At 32.5% G+C, this 21,300-nt stretch overlaps 3 protein-coding genes across 3 annotated transcripts; 1 reads left to right on the forward strand and 2 right to left on the reverse strand.

Moving 5' to 3' along the window:
• Positions 1–1,823: 1,823 nt before the first annotated feature.
• On the reverse strand, positions 1,824–21,054 carry LOC129949578 (chitinase-3-like protein 1). Its single transcript, XM_056061127.1, has 4 exons — positions 20,899–21,054; positions 3,868–4,327; positions 3,564–3,811; positions 1,824–2,606 (listed from the first exon to the last, which is right to left on the reverse strand). The coding sequence occupies exons 1-4, from the start codon at positions 20,969–20,971 to the stop codon at positions 1,960–1,962; spliced, it is 1,428 nt and encodes a 475-aa protein (XP_055917102.1). The 5' UTR covers positions 20,972–21,054; the 3' UTR covers positions 1,824–1,959.
• LOC129949579 (uncharacterized) lies at positions 12,123–13,855 on the reverse strand. Its single transcript, XM_056061128.1, has one exon. It carries the CDS (start codon positions 13,639–13,641, stop codon positions 12,229–12,231), a length of 1,413 nt encoding a protein of 470 aa, XP_055917103.1. The 5' UTR covers positions 13,642–13,855; the 3' UTR covers positions 12,123–12,228.
• Positions 16,289–18,833, forward strand: LOC129949577 (probable dolichyl pyrophosphate Man9GlcNAc2 alpha-1,3-glucosyltransferase). Its single transcript, XM_056061126.1, has 2 exons — positions 16,289–18,364; positions 18,431–18,833. Exon 1 carries the CDS (start codon positions 16,459–16,461, stop codon positions 17,941–17,943), a length of 1,485 nt encoding a protein of 494 aa, XP_055917101.1. The 5' UTR covers positions 16,289–16,458; the 3' UTR covers positions 17,944–18,364; positions 18,431–18,833.
• Positions 21,055–21,300: the final 246 nt, after the last annotated feature.

The raw sequence follows: 21,300 nt of genomic DNA on the forward strand, positions 1-21,300 counted from the left end.
GAATACATGAGCGAGTTCATGCGAACCAGTCGTGCATTTTTTTTTTTTGTTTGTTACAGTTTTAAGTTATGCCCTAGTCTTATTTTGGATTTGATTGTTTGTTTTCAATATCAAAAGATATTTTCAAGTTGTCTAAAAACAAAGATAAAAGGTTTGTTGATGTACTAAAATTGTATTACGATTCCAATAACTATTTCTTGAAGAACTCGTCCTTTGCAATTAAAACATCCTAAAGTCATTTGATATTACCAACACTATCCCAATCTTTGCTTTTTCGTTGCTAACAAGCAAGATTTAATTTAAGAAATGTTACATTAACATCTTGAAGTATATGATATGACCCCTTAAATAATTAATTTTTTTTTCTATTTTTTATTGAAATAATATAATTTACAAAAATGTAGAATAATTAAGAAAAAGTTAATTTTTGAAATCTACTTCCATTTTTCTCAATCTACTTCACTTTTTTCCTAAAATCTACTCCCACTTTTTTTTGAGAAGTGGTAACACTTGCCTGCTGCCGCTGCCGCTGCGTGCTGCGTTGATCACATTCACTGTGCTGCTCCTCCTGACTGACACTCGTTCTCTTCATGAAAAATTCGAGTTAAGAACTTACTTTCAAAACAAACAAGCGATTAGACAGATTCACTTATGTCTACTAGCTTCCATACAAAATCAGTTTTTGGGAATGATAAGCTAACCTTTTTCCCTTCATATAACTTTAAAGGGAAACAAAGACACTGTCTTCGTCTTTACTCGTGTCGTGCCATTCGTACTTTCGGTATTCGGTGTTCGTTCGGGAGGTTCGTTAATAGAAGTCAGTCATGATGTTGGTATATGTGAGGTAGTGATATAAATAAAAGTAGAAATAGGTGTGAATGTAGATTGTAGATACACATATAAATGGGTTAGACAAAAAATGAGAAGAAGTAGGTACTATGGGATAGGAAATATTATTCTTAATGAAATCAAAATAGAAATTAGTATAATTAGGTACAAATTTTTGTTTTTTTTTGTATGCATATCATTTTCAAAGTTATGTATTTAGGTACTGTAGAGAGTAAAGTATTGTTTCAAATCTGAAGGGTAGACACTGTCTAAAACGTCTTATTGACGCACCGTCACTGGTTATGAGATGACTTAAATGGGTGCTTATTTAAATGTACCTGGAGTTTTGAAAAACCTTGAACATAATTCCTTTATATTTTTGAATAATTGGTTTTAGGGTTAAATTTGTTTGTTCAATATATTGCAAAAACTTGATGTTATTGAACAAATTCGTAAGGAAATTAAAAAACTGCTTTAGTAACGTTTTGTGTTGTTATATTAAGTTCCATTTTATCATAAATGCTTCAGTGTTCTTTTAAGGTTAATTTATGGCAGGTGAAAACTTACAATCATGAGGTTTTACTGAAAAATAAATAGATCAAAAACTATCGCGAATTTCATTTCAAAAACAATTTCAAGAATTTACATAGCTTCAAAAAGTCTTATATCCGTTTTTCTTTTTCCTTTTTTCAATCATTAAAGGTTATTTCTCAAAAACCTGACGTGATAGATTGATTTTTAAGACGCATTCGAACTAAAGCTATCAAAACCCTTAAACATAGTATAATAGCCACTGATTTCACATTTGCAATTTCAGGATTAAAAAAAGAACAAATATAAAACAATTATTTCATTTAAGACTTATTTTATGACGTCAATCACCTCGCAATTGCTATAGGTGTATAGTAACTCAGTACAAAAGTTTACTACCCCGGTGTTGGATAAAATGATAATCAACTACTTCCTTTACAAACCTACAAAAACATTCCAAAAACTAAGATTTAGATTAGTAAATTAAAAAATCCATTCTATTCGCGACGAATGGAATACGTTCTTCAAATGATATTTTATTTACTTTCATTTTTATTTACGCTGCCAAGATTTACAAATTATTATAAAATACAAATGGAGTTAAGAGTTACAATTAACAAACCCTTTATAATTACAACCATTCAATTCAGTATCAAAGTTCAAATTTGGTGGACACTCAAAGGTGTATTTGGTTTCCTTATTACAGAAATAGAATGTTGAACAATCCTTAGGGTCTCTATAATATCCCATTGAATCGGAGGTGCACTTGAAATTTGATGGATTTTTTTGTGTAACCAATTGTGGTGATTGTGTATTTTTACCAGCTACGGCAACTACGTTTCTATTATCTAGAACTGAATGAATTGTTTTAAGTAAAATATACTTTTCACCGCAAATTCCATGAAAATCGTCTGATTCAAGAGACCATATCATGACTCCTGCTAAATTTTGGTCGACTGCGTACTGTGCTTTCAATTTGATACTTCTTGGATCTTCAAATCCGATCCATTGCTTTCCTCGGTACATGTAAGGCACTTTTTGGTGTTCCTCCCAAACGTATGTCCAATCTTCCTTGAGTAGTTTTTCGCATATTTCATTGTAACCAATGTGTCCTGGTTCATTTGAGTATGGACCAGGTAGGCCAGTGCCCTCGTGAGGTGATCCTATAGTGTGTTGGTTGGGGTCCTTCAAGGTAAATGTTCTGCCATAAAACGGGACACCCAAAACAATCTTTTCACGTGGTGCACCTGCAGTAAAAGCAAGACATTAGATAAGGTAATTTAAAACTTAAAAATATATTATTTAAAAATGTACATATACCCCATAAATAAATATAAAAACATAATTTATTTTTGTCTCCAAAAATATGTTATTCGTCTTAAAATTAAATGCAAGATTGGTTCGAGTGTATTTACTATTATGGTTGATTTGGCTTGAAGTTTTTAAGATAACGGTTATTGTAGAGAAAGGTAAAATTAAGAACTGAGTTCTAAATTCTACTAGGAAAATTTGGTTTCCTAAAAAAGGCATACATTTAAGTTTATAGGCCATCAAAGGTCAAGAGAACTGTTGTTTCGCTCAAATGATATATCTCATCTAAAATCTTAATGGCTGAATCACAAACACCCTCCAGCTTCAGCTTCGTCAGCATTACGGTGGGCCTGCTTCGAGGTTGTTTTGAATGACATTTCTATTATTTCATCCCTCCAAAGAGCAAATATTGTATTTGTTGACATTTTTTTACAGCGGTGAGCTGTCAGACAAAGCAAATGTTCAGATATTTAAACTAGAGCTTCCGTTTGGAGCCACATTACGTTCAAACGAAACGTGAGGTCGAAGCTCCATTATGATAGCATGCATTGAATTCCTATGGCTGAACTCGTAAACGTCAGGTGAAGCCGAAGCTGAAGCGTGTTTGTGATTCAGCCATAAACGTTTTTGTATGCCATTTTAGAGGTAGAGGGCAGCTATTGTGCATTTTTTTTAGAGTTAAATTAATATTGAAAAAAATTAAAAAGCTTAGAACTCCAAAAAGGGAGGTACATAAGTGAATGTCCAGCATTGTGTGTCCTCTTAAATCAACTGCAGTACTGCAGAGTGTTATTAACATTTTATTCAAAAGTAAATCATTATTAGATTTTTTCTGAGAAATTTCGTCTCATGCCCATGATATGTATAAAAATATACCATAACTGATAGCTTACCATTGTTTAACCAGTATGAAATACTAGCATGTACATTTAGCTGTTTTTCGAGTTGTGTTTGATCGTTAGGTCCTTCGAAGAGTGGAGCATTAATACCAGTGACAGGGTCCCAAGAGCCATGCAAATCATAGGCCATGACATTGATGATATCCAAATACTTTGAAACCTCTGGTATATTGTATGAAACCGATGAAGAAAACTCTGCCGATCCAACAGCAGCTGTTAATAAGAGGTTGTCTCTGCTTAATCTGTTAAACCAAAACTTTTACTAAAATTAACAAAAAAGTGCTTTATTTCAACTTACGCTGTTTTCAATTCCTTGAGCAATGTTACAAAGTTGGTTTTATCGTCATTTGTTGTTACGTTGTGTCTCTGATTGGGATATTCCCAATCCAAATCCAGACCATCAAATTGATGTTTTTTTACGAAATCAACTGCAGACTTAACGAATGTATTCCTTTTGATTGGATCATTTGCTACTTCTGAAAACTTTAATGAGCCCTCGTTCCATCCACCCACAGCTGCTAAAACTTTGAGATCAGGATTCTTGTTTTTTAGCTGCATAAATTTCTTGATATTTGCTCGACCCCAATCTTCTTGCAAGTCTAAATATGGGTCAATTATTCGAATCTGACCATCAACTTCGATACCGAAAAAGGCATACATAAGATGGGTACAAAGAGTAGGGTCAATATGGATAGGATCAAATTTTCCATAGGAGTGTCGGTAAGTTGCCCATGTTCCTTGATAGCAAACTACAAGCTCTGGAAAAGGAGATAAATATAAATTATGTTTGTTTCATATATGGTCGTATGTATTTATTGAATAATTCTTTCTGAGAAAACACATTAAAGTGTTTAAAATTTTGGGCGAGTCAAAAAGTTTGGTTTAATGTCTCAAGAACCGACAAATTTGTAAGAAAATTAATGAGACTTTATTGTTTTTGAAACCTGAATTTCACTATTTGTATCATATAATTATAATAAAAAGAATATTAGATAGTTACAAAAAAAAAACTGAAATTATAACGCAGGAAATAAATAAATTTCCACAATAAATCAAAAATATAAGTTGAGTAAATGGGGTTAAAACGGAGCAGGGCTAAGTAATAATCTATGACTCTCATTTTTGCGACCCAATTTCTTATTTTTGAACCATCTAAAAGCTATATCTTGTTCCAAAAAAGACCTATTTAATTACAAAAGTTCTACAATTTGAATCAAAATCTTTTAGGCACTATTTCCTTTTTTCAGGAACAGATTCAGGTGATTTTGGAATAACCTACGAATTTCAGAACCATTAAAGTCAGAAGTTTAAAATTTGCTACGTTTACTTATCACTTCATAAAACTAGAACTTCATATCAGAGGTGAAAGTAGCTCCTGGTATACCGTACTTTAAAATTCGAAACAATCGTAACTGTATGACCGACCTATCATTTAAATAATGAAATTTGAATTTTTGCAAGAAAGTAAAAATCTATAAATGCCTTCTTACTGTTCATTTATATAAAACACTTCTGGTTCTACTAAATCAATAATTACGTGGCAGTGTTTTACAGCTCGCAGCGAACCACAGGCTTGCCGTATTGGGTCGGTTAACTTAACTTTTATGATTTTTCGGTTGTATCCCTTCTTATAGATCCTATACTCAACCCAACGGCCTTCGAGCTAATAAAAGTTGGCCCGCAGCGTGGTTAAATAAATTCTTAAAAAATCGAGTGACTGCAGAAAAACATGAGAAAAATATATTGTTTTGAGTTTTCAAATTGGAAGCAACACTAGAACGTACATCACGGAAAAGTAAACATTGTGTGTTTTCAAAAAAATATTCTTAATGTCACTCCTTTCAACGACATGAAAAGTTTTCACAACTAAATAAAAAACAGATTTCGCGAGTATTTCTTAGTTTTCTTGCCATTGCGAAACTGAATTAGAATCATTTTATTCAAATTTTGGATGGAAAATTCATTAACACAGCAGTCCAGGCATAATAAGTCAAGGAAACTTTTTTGCCGACATACCTCGTTTTGATGATTAGGTACTTACATTTCGAATTTCAGTTAGTGCTGTTGCAGTGAATTTTTGTAAATAAGAATAATGGCAGGAATTTCTTCGAAACTAAAACGAAATATATTTGATGAAAATAGATCATTTCAAGACGAGTGGGAAACGGAATATTTAGTTGTGCCAAGCAAAAACAATATGTTTAATATGCTGTGAAAAAGATATTTTAAAAAAGTTTAATATTGGTCGTCATTTTAACACAAAACACAAATCTTTCAACGAAACTTATCCTTTCGGAACACAATTAAGAAGTGAGAAATTAACTTTTTAAAAAGGTCATTACAACAACAACAAAATGTTATGTCCTTGGCTTTATCTCAAGACTCTGTGGTAACTAAAACATCTTACGAAATTTGATATATGTACCTACTCTTGGTAAGCACATGAAACCGTTCAACGATGCAGAAATTGTCGATGAATGTTTCACAAGTGCTGCCGATATGTACATACATATATACCTACTGTTTAATAAATTTAGCAACAAAAAATAAATATTGTCTGAAATAAAAAACTACAGCTGTCTGATTCAACATTGTGTGAGACGTATTGGAGACATTTCCATATATTTTCGTGAATATTTAATAGAAAACTTTAGGAACTGTTTGTTTAAAGCTTGGCTTTCGATGCTCGGTCTTTGTAAGATATTGCACAGAACAGAATTTAATCTTCGAAGAATTTTTTAAATTCCTTCCGGTGAAAGGTCAGACCTGGGGAATAGATTATCTTCATACAATTTCAAATTTTCTAGAGCAGAATGATATTGATATTAAAAAAAATTGTGGGTGTATGTACAGATGGTTGTCCATCTATGATTGGATCTGAAAATGGAATTTATAATCTTTTTTAAAAAAATATATAATTTGACAAATTTAATTACATTTCATTGCATTATTCATCAAGAAAAAGGTTATTTCCTTGCTCCACGAAATAATCCTCTTCTTACAACAAAATAAAAAAGTTTACCCAGAATTGCAGGATGATCAATGGTGGTGTCTTTAAGCATTTTTATGCGATATCACAGGAAAACTAAATAGCCTCAATCGAAATTTAAAAGAGCAACATAACATAATTCCAATGATAAATTAAATAAATTAGGTGGCGCAACAGTCCATGAAGAACCAGGGCCTAGTGACTTACAACTCTCAACCATTCCTATGTGCGAGTACTGTTGTCAGGAATGTAAGGGACCTTCAATTTTAGGCCGAATACGAACGGCTAATTTGAGAAAGCACTTTTTCATGACAAGAATTACTCTTGAAGGATTTGTCAATTCCTTGCAAGAGGCAGTACCCGCGAAATTTTTTTTTTAATTAAGGTGGCACAGACAGGGATTGACCCCTGGTCCCTTGCATGATAGTCCAACGCACTTTTTTCTTTTTTTTTTAAATTAATTTTTATTAGTTAATTCTTAAACCTATCTTAAAGCTACACAAAAATTCATAAAACTAGCCTAATTATCCATAATTTATAACTAACTTAATGGTCCCATACGGACACTCTAAGTTAAACTATAACACTAACTACTAATGCCTTTCGGCCCTAAGATCTATTTTACTTCAATTTATATTTTAGTTATTTCTGTATTTATTAGAAAATTTTGAAAAAAAAATAATATCAAGATCCTTTTTTTTATTTTTACTTAAAAACTACTTAAAATAAGGTCTTTAATATAAAACTTAAATCTAACTTAAACTGCCTATTCTATCTATAAACTACTAAAAACTAGAACAACTACAGCAGCAAATCTAAGTTTTTTGTTTTTATATTTTATTGTCTTTTTTCTATGTTTTTTAAATTTTTTTTTTATATTCCATGTTTTTTTCTTTTTTTTTTAAATTTTATTTTGTATTCTCTTTTGTGCCTATTCTACTTAAAACTAAACCCTAGAACTATAAAACAAGTATGTAAGCCGGCCAAGGCGTAAAACCCCATCCCGACTACCTAATATCAAGTGCCGATTGAAGGCACCAAAACTGGTTCTCCTGCTTCACCCTATCAGTTCGGTCCCGTTCGGACACATCGCTACTGAACCGAAGAAGCTCTTCCACGCCTTGTGCCATGACGGTTCTGAAGTGGTAGATTAACGGAACTGCCAATCTTTCCTGTATCAGACCGCATTTGTCTAAAAAGAGGAATGCTTCTGGTAGAATGACGCCGCTCAAGCGTGCACTTTCAAAATACTCGTCGTTCGAATAGAACGCCCCGAAAATTAAATTGTTGGTCGAAGACATAGCTCTTGCAATGTGACCTCGGACGAGTTTTATCACGAAATTGTCAGTTCTGTTGATTCGAGCCCCGTTGTATAGGACCTCGTTGGAATAGTAATGCACATAAGAAGACTCGGCTGTTCAATATAAACCAGTACAGCTGCAGCGTCGTAAACACTGCCGATCGAATACCCGAAACTTCTCCATCTGGGAAGGGGCAACGTTGAACCACACAGGTCAACCATAAACGATCATTGGCCGTATAAGGGCCATGTAGCAAATTATCTTCACTCTGGGGTCAAGCCGACTGCTAAAAAACAACCAAACCGTTTCGTCAGAGCGAAGGCTCCTCTGGCCCTGGTCAGAACAGCATTTATATGTCTGTCGAAATATAAATACTGATCTAACCAGATACCGAGGTACTTCACTACACTTTTGCTCGCTAATGGCTGCACATGAAGATCAACGATGACCATCTTGCCCCAATTCTAACACGTATACCTCGTGACCCTAGCCAACGGAGTCCGGAACAAAATTGTCTCCGACTTCTGGACATTTATTTTCAGTTTCCAGTCGTCGCAATATCGCTGCATCTTGTCGAAATCACGCTGCAAGAGAATTCTAATAACCTCAACCTTTCGGGCCGTTCTGTACGCAATTAGATCGGCTTAACTACCGCAGTCCCTTAAATTGGGGTTATAATTTGCTAGCTTGAGTACTACCAGAGCTACCTCGTGAGTACTTTAGGAGGCCAATACGAATTTTTCTCGATTGAGCCAACGACGTCGTCGATTCACGTATTTATACTTTCAGAACGTAAAATTTTCAGATGGTATTCTGTAAAAGGTGTTTGATTTATATAATATGGTACATATATGTATATACTTGAAATATTACCCCAACGACTGAGAATCTTTCAGCCGGTGTTATGCAAACGCCAGCAGACTATTTCCGAATGCTTGTTATACTGGTTTTCTTAGCAATTGTGTTTTTTTTTGTTTTTAAAACTTTCTTAAAATAATGTGTTATTTGGCGATCTTTTAATGATCCTTAAATGTTAAGCGACAGAGTTTTTGCCGTGATACGAGTATAAAGTAGTCAAATACGTTACTGATTAGTTTTTTTAGTAAAAGTTATCGTCTGCAATTTTAAAGTTTTGAGTGAAAGCCTATTTTTTCCACACCAAAATTTGAAACTATCAATGACGGCTTGTAAAAGAATACGATCATGGGTTTACTTTATTATTTTGAAAATCTTCATATCGTCAGCAAAAATGAGAAGTTCACTTGAGCGTAGACATGACGATATATCGTTAATAGACAGGATGAACAGAAAAGGGCCAAGATGGCTTCCCTGGGGAACACCAGATTGAGCAACAAAAGGTTCAGAATGACAATTTCTAAACTTTACCTCATAAGATCTGCTTTCAAGGTATGATTTAATCCAAGCTTAGAAAAATGGAGGAAAACCAAGAGCCTTAAGTTCAAATGCTTTAGAAAAGTCAGTGCATACACAACTTCATATCCTTGTTCTAAAGCGTTTGAGATTAGTAACGGTTGACCTTTTTTTTCCACAAAACAATGTTGCTGTTCGCCAATGATATTTTGACTAAAAAATGCTAAACTTTCACAAACAACTTGTTCAAATAATTTAGGAATGCAAGAAAGCTTTGCAATGGGCCTTTAGTTTGTTATATCCGCCTTGTTACCTTTCTTGAAAATTGGTGTTAGAAATGACTTCTTCCATATGATGGGAAATTTGCCTGTTTTTAGAGAAAGTTTTTTATAAGAACGTAAGGGGTTTAACTAAAGCATTACTAAACTTTTTTAATACTATAAAATATCAAGGACCGTACTGTGTAGCACTGATGGTTTGCGAAAAGTAGTGAAGATTATAAAAATATACTTCATCAACTTCTTCAGGGCTATTAACAAAGAACTCCCGGACATTTGTTGCGAAAATGTTAAAGATCTCAACAGTTTTATCTAAGATTCTTGTAAAAGAAGTTAACTGGAAAGCCATCTGATTTTTTCTTTGAGTTAACAAAATTCCAACAGTTTTTAGGATTCTCTTTCAAAGAGGTGTCCATATCAGTAAAATAACAATTATATACAATTTTTTTTGTATTAGGTGGTGCAACTGTCCATGAAGAACCAGGGCCTAGTGACTTACAACTCTCAACCATTCCTGTGTGCGAGTAATGGTGTCAGAGATGGAAGGGACCTACAGTTTATAGAGTTTTGAGATACGTTTTCCATGCCTTATTTCTCTTGTTACGCAGTAAACCCAATTCTTACGTTTACCAAGGATGGCTAAAGTATGTATTTCTTGATTTCTTTATGGGTACATTTTTATCAAAACAATAATTAAAGATCTTATAAAAAGTTGAAACTGCTTCGTCAATGTTAGAAAATGCTAGTGTATCAGCAATTCCAGAAATTGTTAAATCTTCAGACAACTGCTGGAAATTGGCTCTTCTGAAATCAAAATTATATAAGAAATCAAAGGAATTACTGTGTTCAGTAAGATGATCACTTAAGTCAAAGAAAATGTCCAAAGAGGGTGATATTTATTAATATTAGTAATTCCTGATCTAGATTCTAGAACAAGAGTACTAATAGCGTCGGAAGAAAAGACTAAATCGAGAATTCGATTTTTTGAGTTTTTAATAAGTCAGTAAGAAGGACTTTATCGAGTAGAGATATTTCCATTTGTGAAGAAGAAGGAGAGGCTTCAAGGCAGGAGGATTATATAAGCAACAATTTTAAGTTAGCTTTCTTTGAAAAAAAGACTGGCTTGTTACATATTAGCTTGTTAATAAATATTAATTTATTAATTATAATAATAGTACAAACTTCAAAATACTAACAGAACAGTCGATACTAATAGATAGGTATGCAGATGATGTTCAGCTCCGGAAAAATTGCTTATTAGGATTTGTAGGGAATTGGCCTTATGAAGTAAATGGGGACCTTGATAGAGTTTATTTTCAAACCAATGGAGTTTAAATGGTGATATTATATAAGGAATCACAATAGACACATGCTATATTCTCAAAATTTATCTGAAACAAATCTTGGCTTAGTTTTTGATAAAATCCTTACCTGCAATGACCATATCACATTCAAAGTTGGTATATTATGTGGAAGTATTCTATTGCTTTCAGATATACGAAAGATTACTTCTATCAATACACGAACAATCCTGGCTAATACTTTACTCAATTCAATTACCTATATTACACAGTTGTGAATTTCTCGATATTGTAATTTCGAGCACAAACGTACATAAGTTAAATGTTGATTATATCACGCTATAATTATTGAAGAAGAACGTTTTTTCTCTCTAAGTTTAAATATTTACTTACATTTAAAAAATATTCTTAAACAGAGGATATTGACCTTGCTTATGCCGAAACATCAACCTTCATGTGCATACATAACAATATTTGCTTTTCGCGTTCTAATAGAAGTTGTGATCTCTTAACCTTAATTCATAAATATTTAAGTTCTGAGCGTCAGTTCTATAAATATAAAATAAAATTAAAAAAATTATTTACCTCACTATTTGAGGTTATTGCAAATCAGCAAATGAAGTGAAAAAATACTAAATTGTAAAAAAAAATGAATAATCTGTACTCTGTGATTGTTAGTTCAATCTATAAAACAATTTTATTGCTAGTTTAATTGTCTTTATTCATATCTACTTTTTCCAATACATGGAATGTTCCTATTAAATTAAAATAATTTTTGATTTTTTGATTGCAATACAAATAATTAATCAATCGTTATTTCCCTCCCGCCATTGGACTAACTGTTGCAAAAATAAACACCTTAAGTTGTTTATTTTGAATTCCCCTCAACTTAGCCCTTCTTTTATTTTACTGTATGATCTTTATCCTTTCGATCTAAGCTTGTAAACTTCTATGCATCTCATTTATAATTTCACTATAACTCTGCCTATGACCATTAATAAATAATAATTTATTTCAAATCAACTTGTAGTTTGTGAAGCTCTATATTGCTTGTTATTGCTAGTTAATGCCACCTTTTGCTTCTTTCATAACAAGACCTTCAAATTAATTGGCTTTCTAATTCCCATAGAGAGCGCCGTGAAATTTCAAATACATCTTAGCAGGAAGTTATCAATTTAGAAACAAAATTATTTGATCACACACTTACGACAACTAGCTTAGCATTCAATTAACTCAGCCACAAATCAAAGATTTCGGTATTTTTGTTTTCTTTCCTTTGTAATCAACAAATAAAATAAGATAAATACTTCAAATATTTTGAATATAAAAGTTTATTAAAAAAAATTAATCAATTAAATGACAAAATTACATACATAGAACGAGTATAAAAATTAAAATTAAATATGTTGTTTTTTGATTTTACGAAAAACATAATCTTCTCAACGATTGACGTTTGGAGCTTAATTTAGATTTGTTGTCGATCTTCAATTTCTTATGACATATTATAAGCTTCGAGGGAGACTCGGGTTCAGATATTTGACAACCCTTTCCGGGATGATAATCACACAAGCATTTTGGACAGAACATAAATTTGCAGGCTACACTAGTACAAATACCATAGTTTTCAGAGGTCTGAGGTAGCTCTTTAGTAATGTTGTTCTCTCGAAGTTTTGTATCGCAAATACTGTCAGATTTTGTATTTAATAATGTTAAGTCACTGGTAGGTACAGAAACGCAAGAAGTTGAATGCAAACGAGATAACGAATTAGTTATAATGCTCCCTCTGTTGCAACGTGGGCACTTCACCAATCGCTCGTTATTGCAGAGATGTTGCACAACATTCTGGTTTTCAAAAAAACTACTACTATATGATGAGTCTTCTGGTTTCTTTGAGGTAGATATATTATTGAACTGTGAAAATGGATGTCGTTTGTTGAGATTAATGGCGGGTTTTGTAGGTTCTTTGAGATTCTCCTTAAAGTTGCGCGATTCATTGAGATACTGTAGTATTCTGGCGTTGGCATTCCGATTGGATTTCACTATTGAATTCCAATTTTTTGATACAAGTGACACGTTCAAAAGATCTTTGCTGCTCAGCCTGCTGAAAATCTCATCAAGCGTCAAGGGATATTGCTCCAGCTTACCAATGATGTTTAAATATCGGGTTCCATTGAAGTACAATTTTCTTCCTGGCTCTTTGTTATCCACTGAAGGTATATCTAACTTTCTCTTTACGTTCTTCCCCGATGGAGCAACGTTTCTCACACATTTTGATGGCCTTTGGGGAACAGTTGGTTGTTCAAAACGTTCATCTTCTTCATATCTAGTTGAGTGCTTCGAGGTCGATAACCTAGAATCATTTATAAATGATAGTTGATGATAATTTGTTGTGGAACTGAGTATATTTTTGAGTGGTGAAAAACCATTGTTGTGCAATCCTTTGAGGGTGCAAGCACTATCGTTGATGTGTTCAGGCTTGTAGCTTCTGTCAACAACAGTCATGGGTTCATTTTCGTTGTTTTCGGATTTAGATCGCTTTTGAGAACTGGAATAAAAGGAGCTGTATAAATGCCTTTTGGTGGATGCACTTTTTGGTGTAGATACGCGATATTTCAAGGCCGAGTGGCATTGTTTAATGGGGGAACGATTGGTTGAGTTTGGGCTGAAAATGTCAAAGCTTTCTCTGCTAAAACTTTTTTCCATGAGCACAGATGTGCAGCCATTGTATATGGATTCGAATCCTGAGTCCACTGCAATCATATATGAATTTGCTAATTTATGATTTTTGTTTTCTTCTTGGCGAACTCCGCAGTTATATTCTGGAATATCCATGGCTTGTTTGTTAACTTTTTTTTCACTATGACTATGATATTCCGAAAATTTTAATAGAATAGCAGTACATGGGTATGCGTCGCATCCGTTATTTGTTAAAACTGTTTAATATTTTTTGGAGGAAATAACAAAAACACTTATTTTAAACGAAACAAATAAATAAAACACTCAAAATGACAAATATGCGGACGCAAATTTAAAATGAAACATGGCCTCGTTCAGTCCACTTTCAATGAAATCAATAGAATAAGTGATGCCAATAAAAATTTTTGTGTTGCCATTTACGTTTTATTTCAATTAGAAGTAGTGGAGGGATAACATTAGCCCGGTATTACACAGCGCATGTTTTTCTTTGCCTCAATGAATTGCGAAAGGGAAAGGAATAAATAAAAAATGAAATAAAAATAAATCTGTCTCGGCATGCAATTACAAGCTATTCCTTGCATGTTTTTGACGTTTGTTTTTCCTTTTCTTCGTATTTGCTTCACTTCGAGTTCAATAGGTAGGATATCTACGATTGCCACTGCTATAAAAAAATTTGTGTCCAAATTTGAAAATAAAAATTACTACTTTTAGGTAAAAATTAACTACATAACTCCAGTTTGAAATAATTCAAGTACAAATAAACTCACAAAATCGTTAATAAACTAAATAAAATTAGGTAAACCCAAATAAAGAGGACGAAATTTAAAAACAAAGCGTTTTAAGAGATAAAAAAGCATAATGATATCACAGTATATAAGTTCTTACAATGATTCTATTAAAAGTAGTAAGGTTCGGTTTTGAGAATTTCAACGGCCTGTGTAATGCGTAGATAATTCTCTCTGTTCCCTAAATCCAATTTAGATCAATAGTGAGATCACAATATATACGTTCTTACAATAATTTTATTAAAAGTAATAAGGTTCGATTTTGAGAATTTTTAAGGCTTGTGTAACGCGTAGATAATTCTCTCTGTTCCCTAAGTCCAATTCAGATCAAGGATTTATATTTTTAATACAGTTATTCAGTTATTATTTACACAAAGTTGTTTAAATGAGTTTATCCTATATTCCTGTTTAGCCAAGTGAGTATGTTAAGAGAACGCTGTCATTACGCAAATTGTCTTGAAAAAATAATGAGCAAATTTGGTCATATATGACCAATAAGTGCGTTTTTTTTGGAATTCCATATATAATACAGTGAGAAATTTCCAACAAAACGATCCGCAGTAGCCAGATTTTTGTATTTAAAAATTGGTACACCTGAAAAACGATCTGTCAAAATAATAATAAAAAAAACACACCAATAGAAGACAGTTTTGTGAAAATCAAAAGTTAAAATTAACTTCAGCAAAAAAACCTAACTAAAACTAATAAAATGGACAATTTTCAAGAAGAATTGTTAAAAAAACATCTGGAAATTGAGATTCTATAAAAAAAATACCGTCGGGGATCGGAGTCAAAATTTGTGAAGACCTGTATGGTGAAGTTGGTTTTACAGATAATGCATCATGGTCTGTTTATTTGCATGTTTGTGTGCAATATATTTTTCTTTTAATCAAATTACAAAATAAAATCAAAGGAGTAGGTATTCCTATCTGTTCTTCATTGTTTAAGACGAATCATACTATCACTTGCACTTCACACATTGAAAAACATCGAAACACTATTTGCATTTTAGAACCTGCTGTCAAACTTAATCATTTTTAAATCTTCTTGTGCGGTGGAAACACCAAAAAGATTTATTTAATCTAAACTGAGATAAACTTTTAGTGGAAACATAGCAAAACATAAATATCTTTTCTTTAGTTTTCTCATGCAAAATAAGCCCATTTCATCCATTTTCACTAACAGAACTAAATAATATCAACAGTAATAGATTGATTTTTTCCCCAATGGAAAACACACATGATTCCAAATGCATAAATACTCAACGAACACAGCCATTGATATACAAATGCAATATCAATCGTACCAACATTTGAAAACGAAATCACATAAGATCCTTTTGAGACTCGTATAAATGTCAAAAACCCATCTATAGTAAGATTCTACTCTAATTTTTAACGGTGTTTATTACTATAATATGGATAGATTTTCCAAAAAAGCACGGGTAATGTGGCAACCGTGTGTTGGGTACACTGAGCGAGCAACGAAAGTTGAAATACAAGATACACAGACTTAAACATTGTTGAACAAGCCGGTTTAATACGCTGCAATTTAATTTTTTTTTCAATATAATTCGACTTGCAGCCCCTATCTAGAATGTCGATGTTCTCAATGGCAGAGTAGAAAGGCCTGGAAAGTTTAACATATTATATTCTTTAATTTTTGCAATTATTTCGTTTATGCAAATGTCTAATGAAAAATGAAACTCTTTTGTAAAGCTAACAATTTGACCGTTTTCTAAATACCCTCTTTGCAATGATATAAAATGTTCATTGATCAAGTCGAAAGTGGTTCAAGGTAAGAAATAATATTAATGGTATTTCTCTTATCATGAAACAAGCAGATCAAACGCTTTTGTTTACTGTCGTGAGTGAATTCTTGTTTTTATCATTTCCTTATCTCTAAAATTACTAGTGGTTCCTTGTTTAGAAAAGGTTTTGAAATGAACTTCGGTGATTCCAATTTAGTTTTATTTCATTAGTGTACAATTAGTAGGACACAATTGTTACGTTCTACGTTGTTACGTTCTTCGTGGTTTCCATTGTCTACGTGGTGAAATGTCACTTTGACAACTATCATATATTTATTTTATTTTTGTATTGCTTTTCCATTTAAAAACAAATCTTAATTTAGAATCCAGAGTTTTAAATGTTAAAAACTAAAAATCATGTCATCAACCACCATTAAAATAAGTTATGTAGCTATAATTACTTGCGGTCTTGCACTACGTTCGATAATATCTTTATATGATTATTCTGGAGCAGCAACACCCCCCATGTATGGCGATTACGAAGCTCAACGACATTGGCAGGAGATATGCGTTAATTTGCCGGCGTCCGCTTGGTACACAAATTCCACCGACAATGACCTGCTCTACTGGGGCCTTGACTACCCACCACTTACAGCATACCATAGTTTCTGGCTCGGGAAGATAGCAAACACACTTAACTCATCATATGTAGAATTGCATAAATCGAGAGGATTTGAGTCGGAATCGCATAAGTCTTTTATGCGATTCAGTGTTTTAGCTGCTGATATTTTGGTCTATATGCCAGCTATATTGTTGGCTGTTATAGAGATAAATCGTTTGCAATCCCGCAAAGGAAGTATAAATCCAACTATGGTTTTACAACACTTAGCTGTATGCCTGTTCTATCCAGCACAAATACTTATAGACAACGGACACTTTCAATACAACAATATATCGCTGGGTCTGGCTGCTCTAGCTGTTGTGGCAATATTGAGAGATCGGTTGATGTTCGGAGCAGTTTTCTTCTCCTTGGCACTGAATTATAAACAAATGGAACTTTACCACGCGCTCCCGTTTTTTGTGTACATGCTAAATAGCTGTTTTCAGGAAAAAACTTACAAGCAGAGAATTCTTAAACTAATTAAAATTGGAGCATGTGTTATACTGACTTTCGGTCTTCTCTGGGTGCCATGGATGACATCTTTTGATAACTTCTTCGGTGTGCTACGTCGAATATTTCCCATTTACCGTGGAGTGTTTGAGGACAAAGTTTCAAATATTTGGTGTGTCCTGAATGTGGTCATCAAATTGAAAACCATCTTTAGCAATGAACGCATGGCATTAATATGCTTGGTGACAACTGGTCTAATGCTCACTCCGAGTGCGATTCAGCTATACCGAAAACCTTCTAAACAAGACTTTCTTTATTTGCTTTTTAATTCTGCATTGACGTTCTTTTTATTCTCCTTTCAAGTTCACGAGAAATCAATTTTACTTCCGGGACTTCCTGCGATGTTGCTCTATCCAATTGAGCCTTTGATGGTGCCGTGGTTTCTACAGATTTCGACTATTAGTATGTTTCCACTTTTGTACAAAGATAAACTTGTGCTGCCTTTCATCTGTATGATTATTATATTTCAACTTTTATCTAGACTGATAAGTGGAAAAGAACATCAGAATATTATGTCTCAGCAAATTAAATGGCTTTATCACTGCTCATGTGTGATGAGTTTAGTTTTAGTTTTGTGTCACTTATATGCACCAGTGCCAAAAAAACTGCCACATTTGTATGTTCTGGCAATATCTGTATTTTCTTGTTCCCATTTCTTGGTGTTTTTGGGTTACACAAATTATAAACAGTTTATTTCCAAGCCATATATTCATAAAGTTCATTTAAAATAAAAAGCATTGCCTTAAAACTTTACTGAATAAAAATGTATGTTGTGTATGAAACTGTTTTTTTTTTCTTTAAAAATGCGATTCTACAAAATAGCTTGTTAAACTTTACGTTACATAGATATCTCTTTTTACCAACTTTATGTCTTTAACCTACATAATGTAATGTTATGTTTATTTATTAACAAATGTAGAGGCCGTAAGCCTTGGACAATCCTTGAATGATTTATAGTCCATTTTATGACTGTTCGGAAAATTGAAAATTAAAAAAGAACCGTTGATTCGACTTAAATGTTATACATTTTTCGAAAATTGATCTCACTCTATTGGCGCTATCGAATGTTCGTTGATTTGAACGTCATTCGTGTTATTATTGTCGAACGTCCATATTGTGTGAGAAAAGGTCAAAGTCGGAAAATAAAACATTGTAAATTCATAGGCTCATATTTCATTTCTTTTATAAAATAACATGAATCAATGCATTTTTATTCAGCTCCAAGATAACTAATAAAAATAATTACGAAAAATAAGACGAACTGATGGAATCGAAACCGAATGTAGAGAGGTGTTGATGAGTTTGGTTCTTCAAAAACAAAACAATAGGAATATTGGGACCGATTTGCTACAACCCTTAACTCACTTGGGCAACCTACTCACGATGGAAAAGAAAAATTATTGAACGATGAAATAAAAATATAAAACTACCAAGGAACATTAACCGTTCTCCTCTTTAGTTCCACTTTTCAACAACTGACTTAAGATTACTCGAGTTCCATACAAAGGAATCATGGGTTGATCCAGTATATCTTAAGTCAACATAACAAATACACATTTTATGTTCACACGTTTAAAAAACTTGCAATAAAAATCAAAAGCTGCAATCGGCGAAAAATTTACTATCTTTGCGTTTAAACTGTAATATCCTTTTCTGCTAAGATACTGATGACGCAACTCAATCGAAGCAACGAATTCTAAATGGGTTCCGTCAACACATCCATTTATTCCTGGTAACCTAGCCGTTAAAAAAAAGTAGTTTCCTGCTTTTTGTTTCTCATGGGATGACATGCTGAGTTGAGACTGATCCAGGTTGGATATTATTTGTCTTCAATTGCACACACATTTTCTTTTAATACTAAGGAATCCGAGGATTGTGCCAGGGCTATGTCAAAATCTAAGAGTAGAAGCTAATTTTAGTATAGCAGGTACTTGCCTTTTTAACTTGTTTAATACGAATACAAACACTTCCTAATTCAGTCGAAAATATGATCTGTAACTTAAGAAATTAATTGGAATTAAAAGAACTTTCAGTAGGTACAAAATATTTGTTCTACTTACAGATGATTAGGGACTTGCAAGAAATTAGAGTAGTCTCGAATATTCTTGGGCAGTCGAAGCATTCTTACTTTTTTCTGTAGTTATCGTTTTCTCAAAAAAACAAATCCATGAGGATTATCATTTTGGTTTATTTAGAATTTGTATAAAATATGAAAATTATCAATTAATGAACACAACAGTTTTTTTTTTTTAATTTCATGAGTTGAAGCTTATTTATGTTTGTTATTTTTTTGTAAGGTAGCACCGAATTTCGAACTCGAATTGTAAAGTTCGCCAACCGTGGTATGTCGAATGTGTTAGTTCGCTAATGAACATATCTCACTTCGAACGTTCCATCCACCAACCATAATAGGGATATTAGAACGAAAATAACAAATTGACTTCTTAAAATTCTTCTTATAATGCAATGAATTTGAATAAAATTAGCTTATTAATCCATAACTGAATTTTGCAATCATTGGTTTGTTTGTTTCCTCTCGAAAAATCGTCATATTTATTTAGGCCCAGATAAACTCAGTCCTATCATGAATTCCATTGCAATCGGAAATTTTCACGAATCCCAAAAAACTGTATCATGAAATCCTTTAGTAGTGGAAAATCTCATACAATTTTGCATTACGAACGGATTTCATGGTACAGTTTTTCGGGATTCGTAAAAATTTGCCATTACGATGGAATTCATGATGATTTGACTGTTAAAATCAAAACATATTTTGTGTCTTGTCAGTACTTCTCGGACGCAATTGTTCCTCATTTAAAAAGGTATTTGTGTTTTAACAATTTGCTTAGTAAAACGATAGAAGTCAATTTGTGACGCTCCCTAAAAGAAACATTTTAATACATGAAACGAAGTATAAAAAGTATAATTCGGCATTGTACACACCCGAATTATGAAATGTTTGCATTAGTTAAGTGATTAATTCTTGTAAGAAAGTCAAAGACATTGTTAAAGAACATGGAAACATGTCATATTTTGTCGATAAGATATTTGTTTACAGACATGAATATTTGTTTACTCATGATAATGAGTCAATTGGTTTTATTGTGAAAAGGAATAAATAACGGTTATTCAAAAGTTCACGATGTCGATGGTAAAATTAACAGAATATTAAATCACATTTTACAATAATTTACAATAATTCGAAACCTTAAATTAAATTAATTAAATATATTTTATCAATAAATTTATGAAAATTATTTTTGATTGATTAAGAAGTCTTAAGTATATAAATTCTGAACCTGATACCAATAAGTGTATCAAGTTCAAATCCAGTGGTCACATTGATAAAAACCTCCTCTTTTATTACACAAACTAAAAATGAAATGTTTTCTAATATATCCTAAAGTTTGTGGCTTCTAGGTTCTTAACTCGTTTAGCATGGTAATAAATATAATATTATATTTATTTATTTACAATTTTGCATTTAGAAAACTTCAAATCCTTGGTTCAAATAAAAAACAAATTTGTTCATATTTACGTGTAAAGAAAATTAAAATTATTTGTTGGTCATTTAACAAAAATCTTGCTTAAGAACACCGTCGATTGCAACAGAAATTATATTAAGAAATAAACTGTTTTAATATTATTTTTAATTTAACATCAAATTGGTATTAATTAAAACTTACTTTTCGAATATACAATTGTAGAAGTAACTAACAAAAACAAAGCACTCAGTAAAATGGGGTTTATTATTCCCATTTTAAAATGTATTTTAAATTCTTCTGATGTCTGATTTAAAAATCTCTAGCCCACAAGAACTGAAATCATATCTCCGAAAGCTATTGATTTTATACTCGCAATGCGTTTGATGTCTTCTTGGCAGTTTACAAAGCCCTTGAAACAGATAGGAAATTTGATAAGATTGTGCTGATTGGTGTGAAAGCATTATCGATGCACATTAAATAGACTTCTTAATGAATATTTGCTACCGCCAATCTCATGAACAAAAAAAATAAACAAACACACATTTTTTAATGAGTTATATTACTTTCAAGTGAAGTACAATTATTTCAATAACAACATTATTG

This window comes from Eupeodes corollae, chromosome 3, assembly GCF_945859685.1.
Source record: "Eupeodes corollae chromosome 3, idEupCoro1.1, whole genome shotgun sequence".
In the NCBI taxonomy this organism is placed as follows: Eukaryota; Metazoa; Arthropoda; class Insecta; order Diptera; family Syrphidae; genus Eupeodes; species Eupeodes corollae.

What these genes read in the sequence shown, in the direction of transcription:
- LOC129949579 (XM_056061128.1), bottom strand. Translation starts at nt 13,641, where the DNA reads ATGGATATTCCAGAATATAACTGCGGAGTTCGCCAAGAAGAAAACAAA.
- LOC129949578 (XM_056061127.1), bottom strand. Translation starts at nt 20,971, where the DNA reads ATGGGAATAATAAACCCCATTTTACTGAGTGCTTTGTTTTTGTTAGTT. An exon ending in CTCAAGGAATTGAAAACAGC is followed by an intron (nt 3,812 to 3,867) that starts GTAAGTTGAAAT and finishes TTGGTTTAACAG; the next exon opens with ATTAAGCAGAGACAACCTCT. An exon ending in TTCATACTGGTTAAACAATG is followed by an intron (nt 2,607 to 3,563) that starts GTAAGCTATCAG and finishes CTTTTACTGCAG; the next exon opens with GTGCACCACGTGAAAAGATT.
- LOC129949577 (XM_056061126.1), top strand. Translation starts at nt 16,459, where the DNA reads ATGTCATCAACCACCATTAAAATAAGTTATGTAGCTATAATTACTTGC.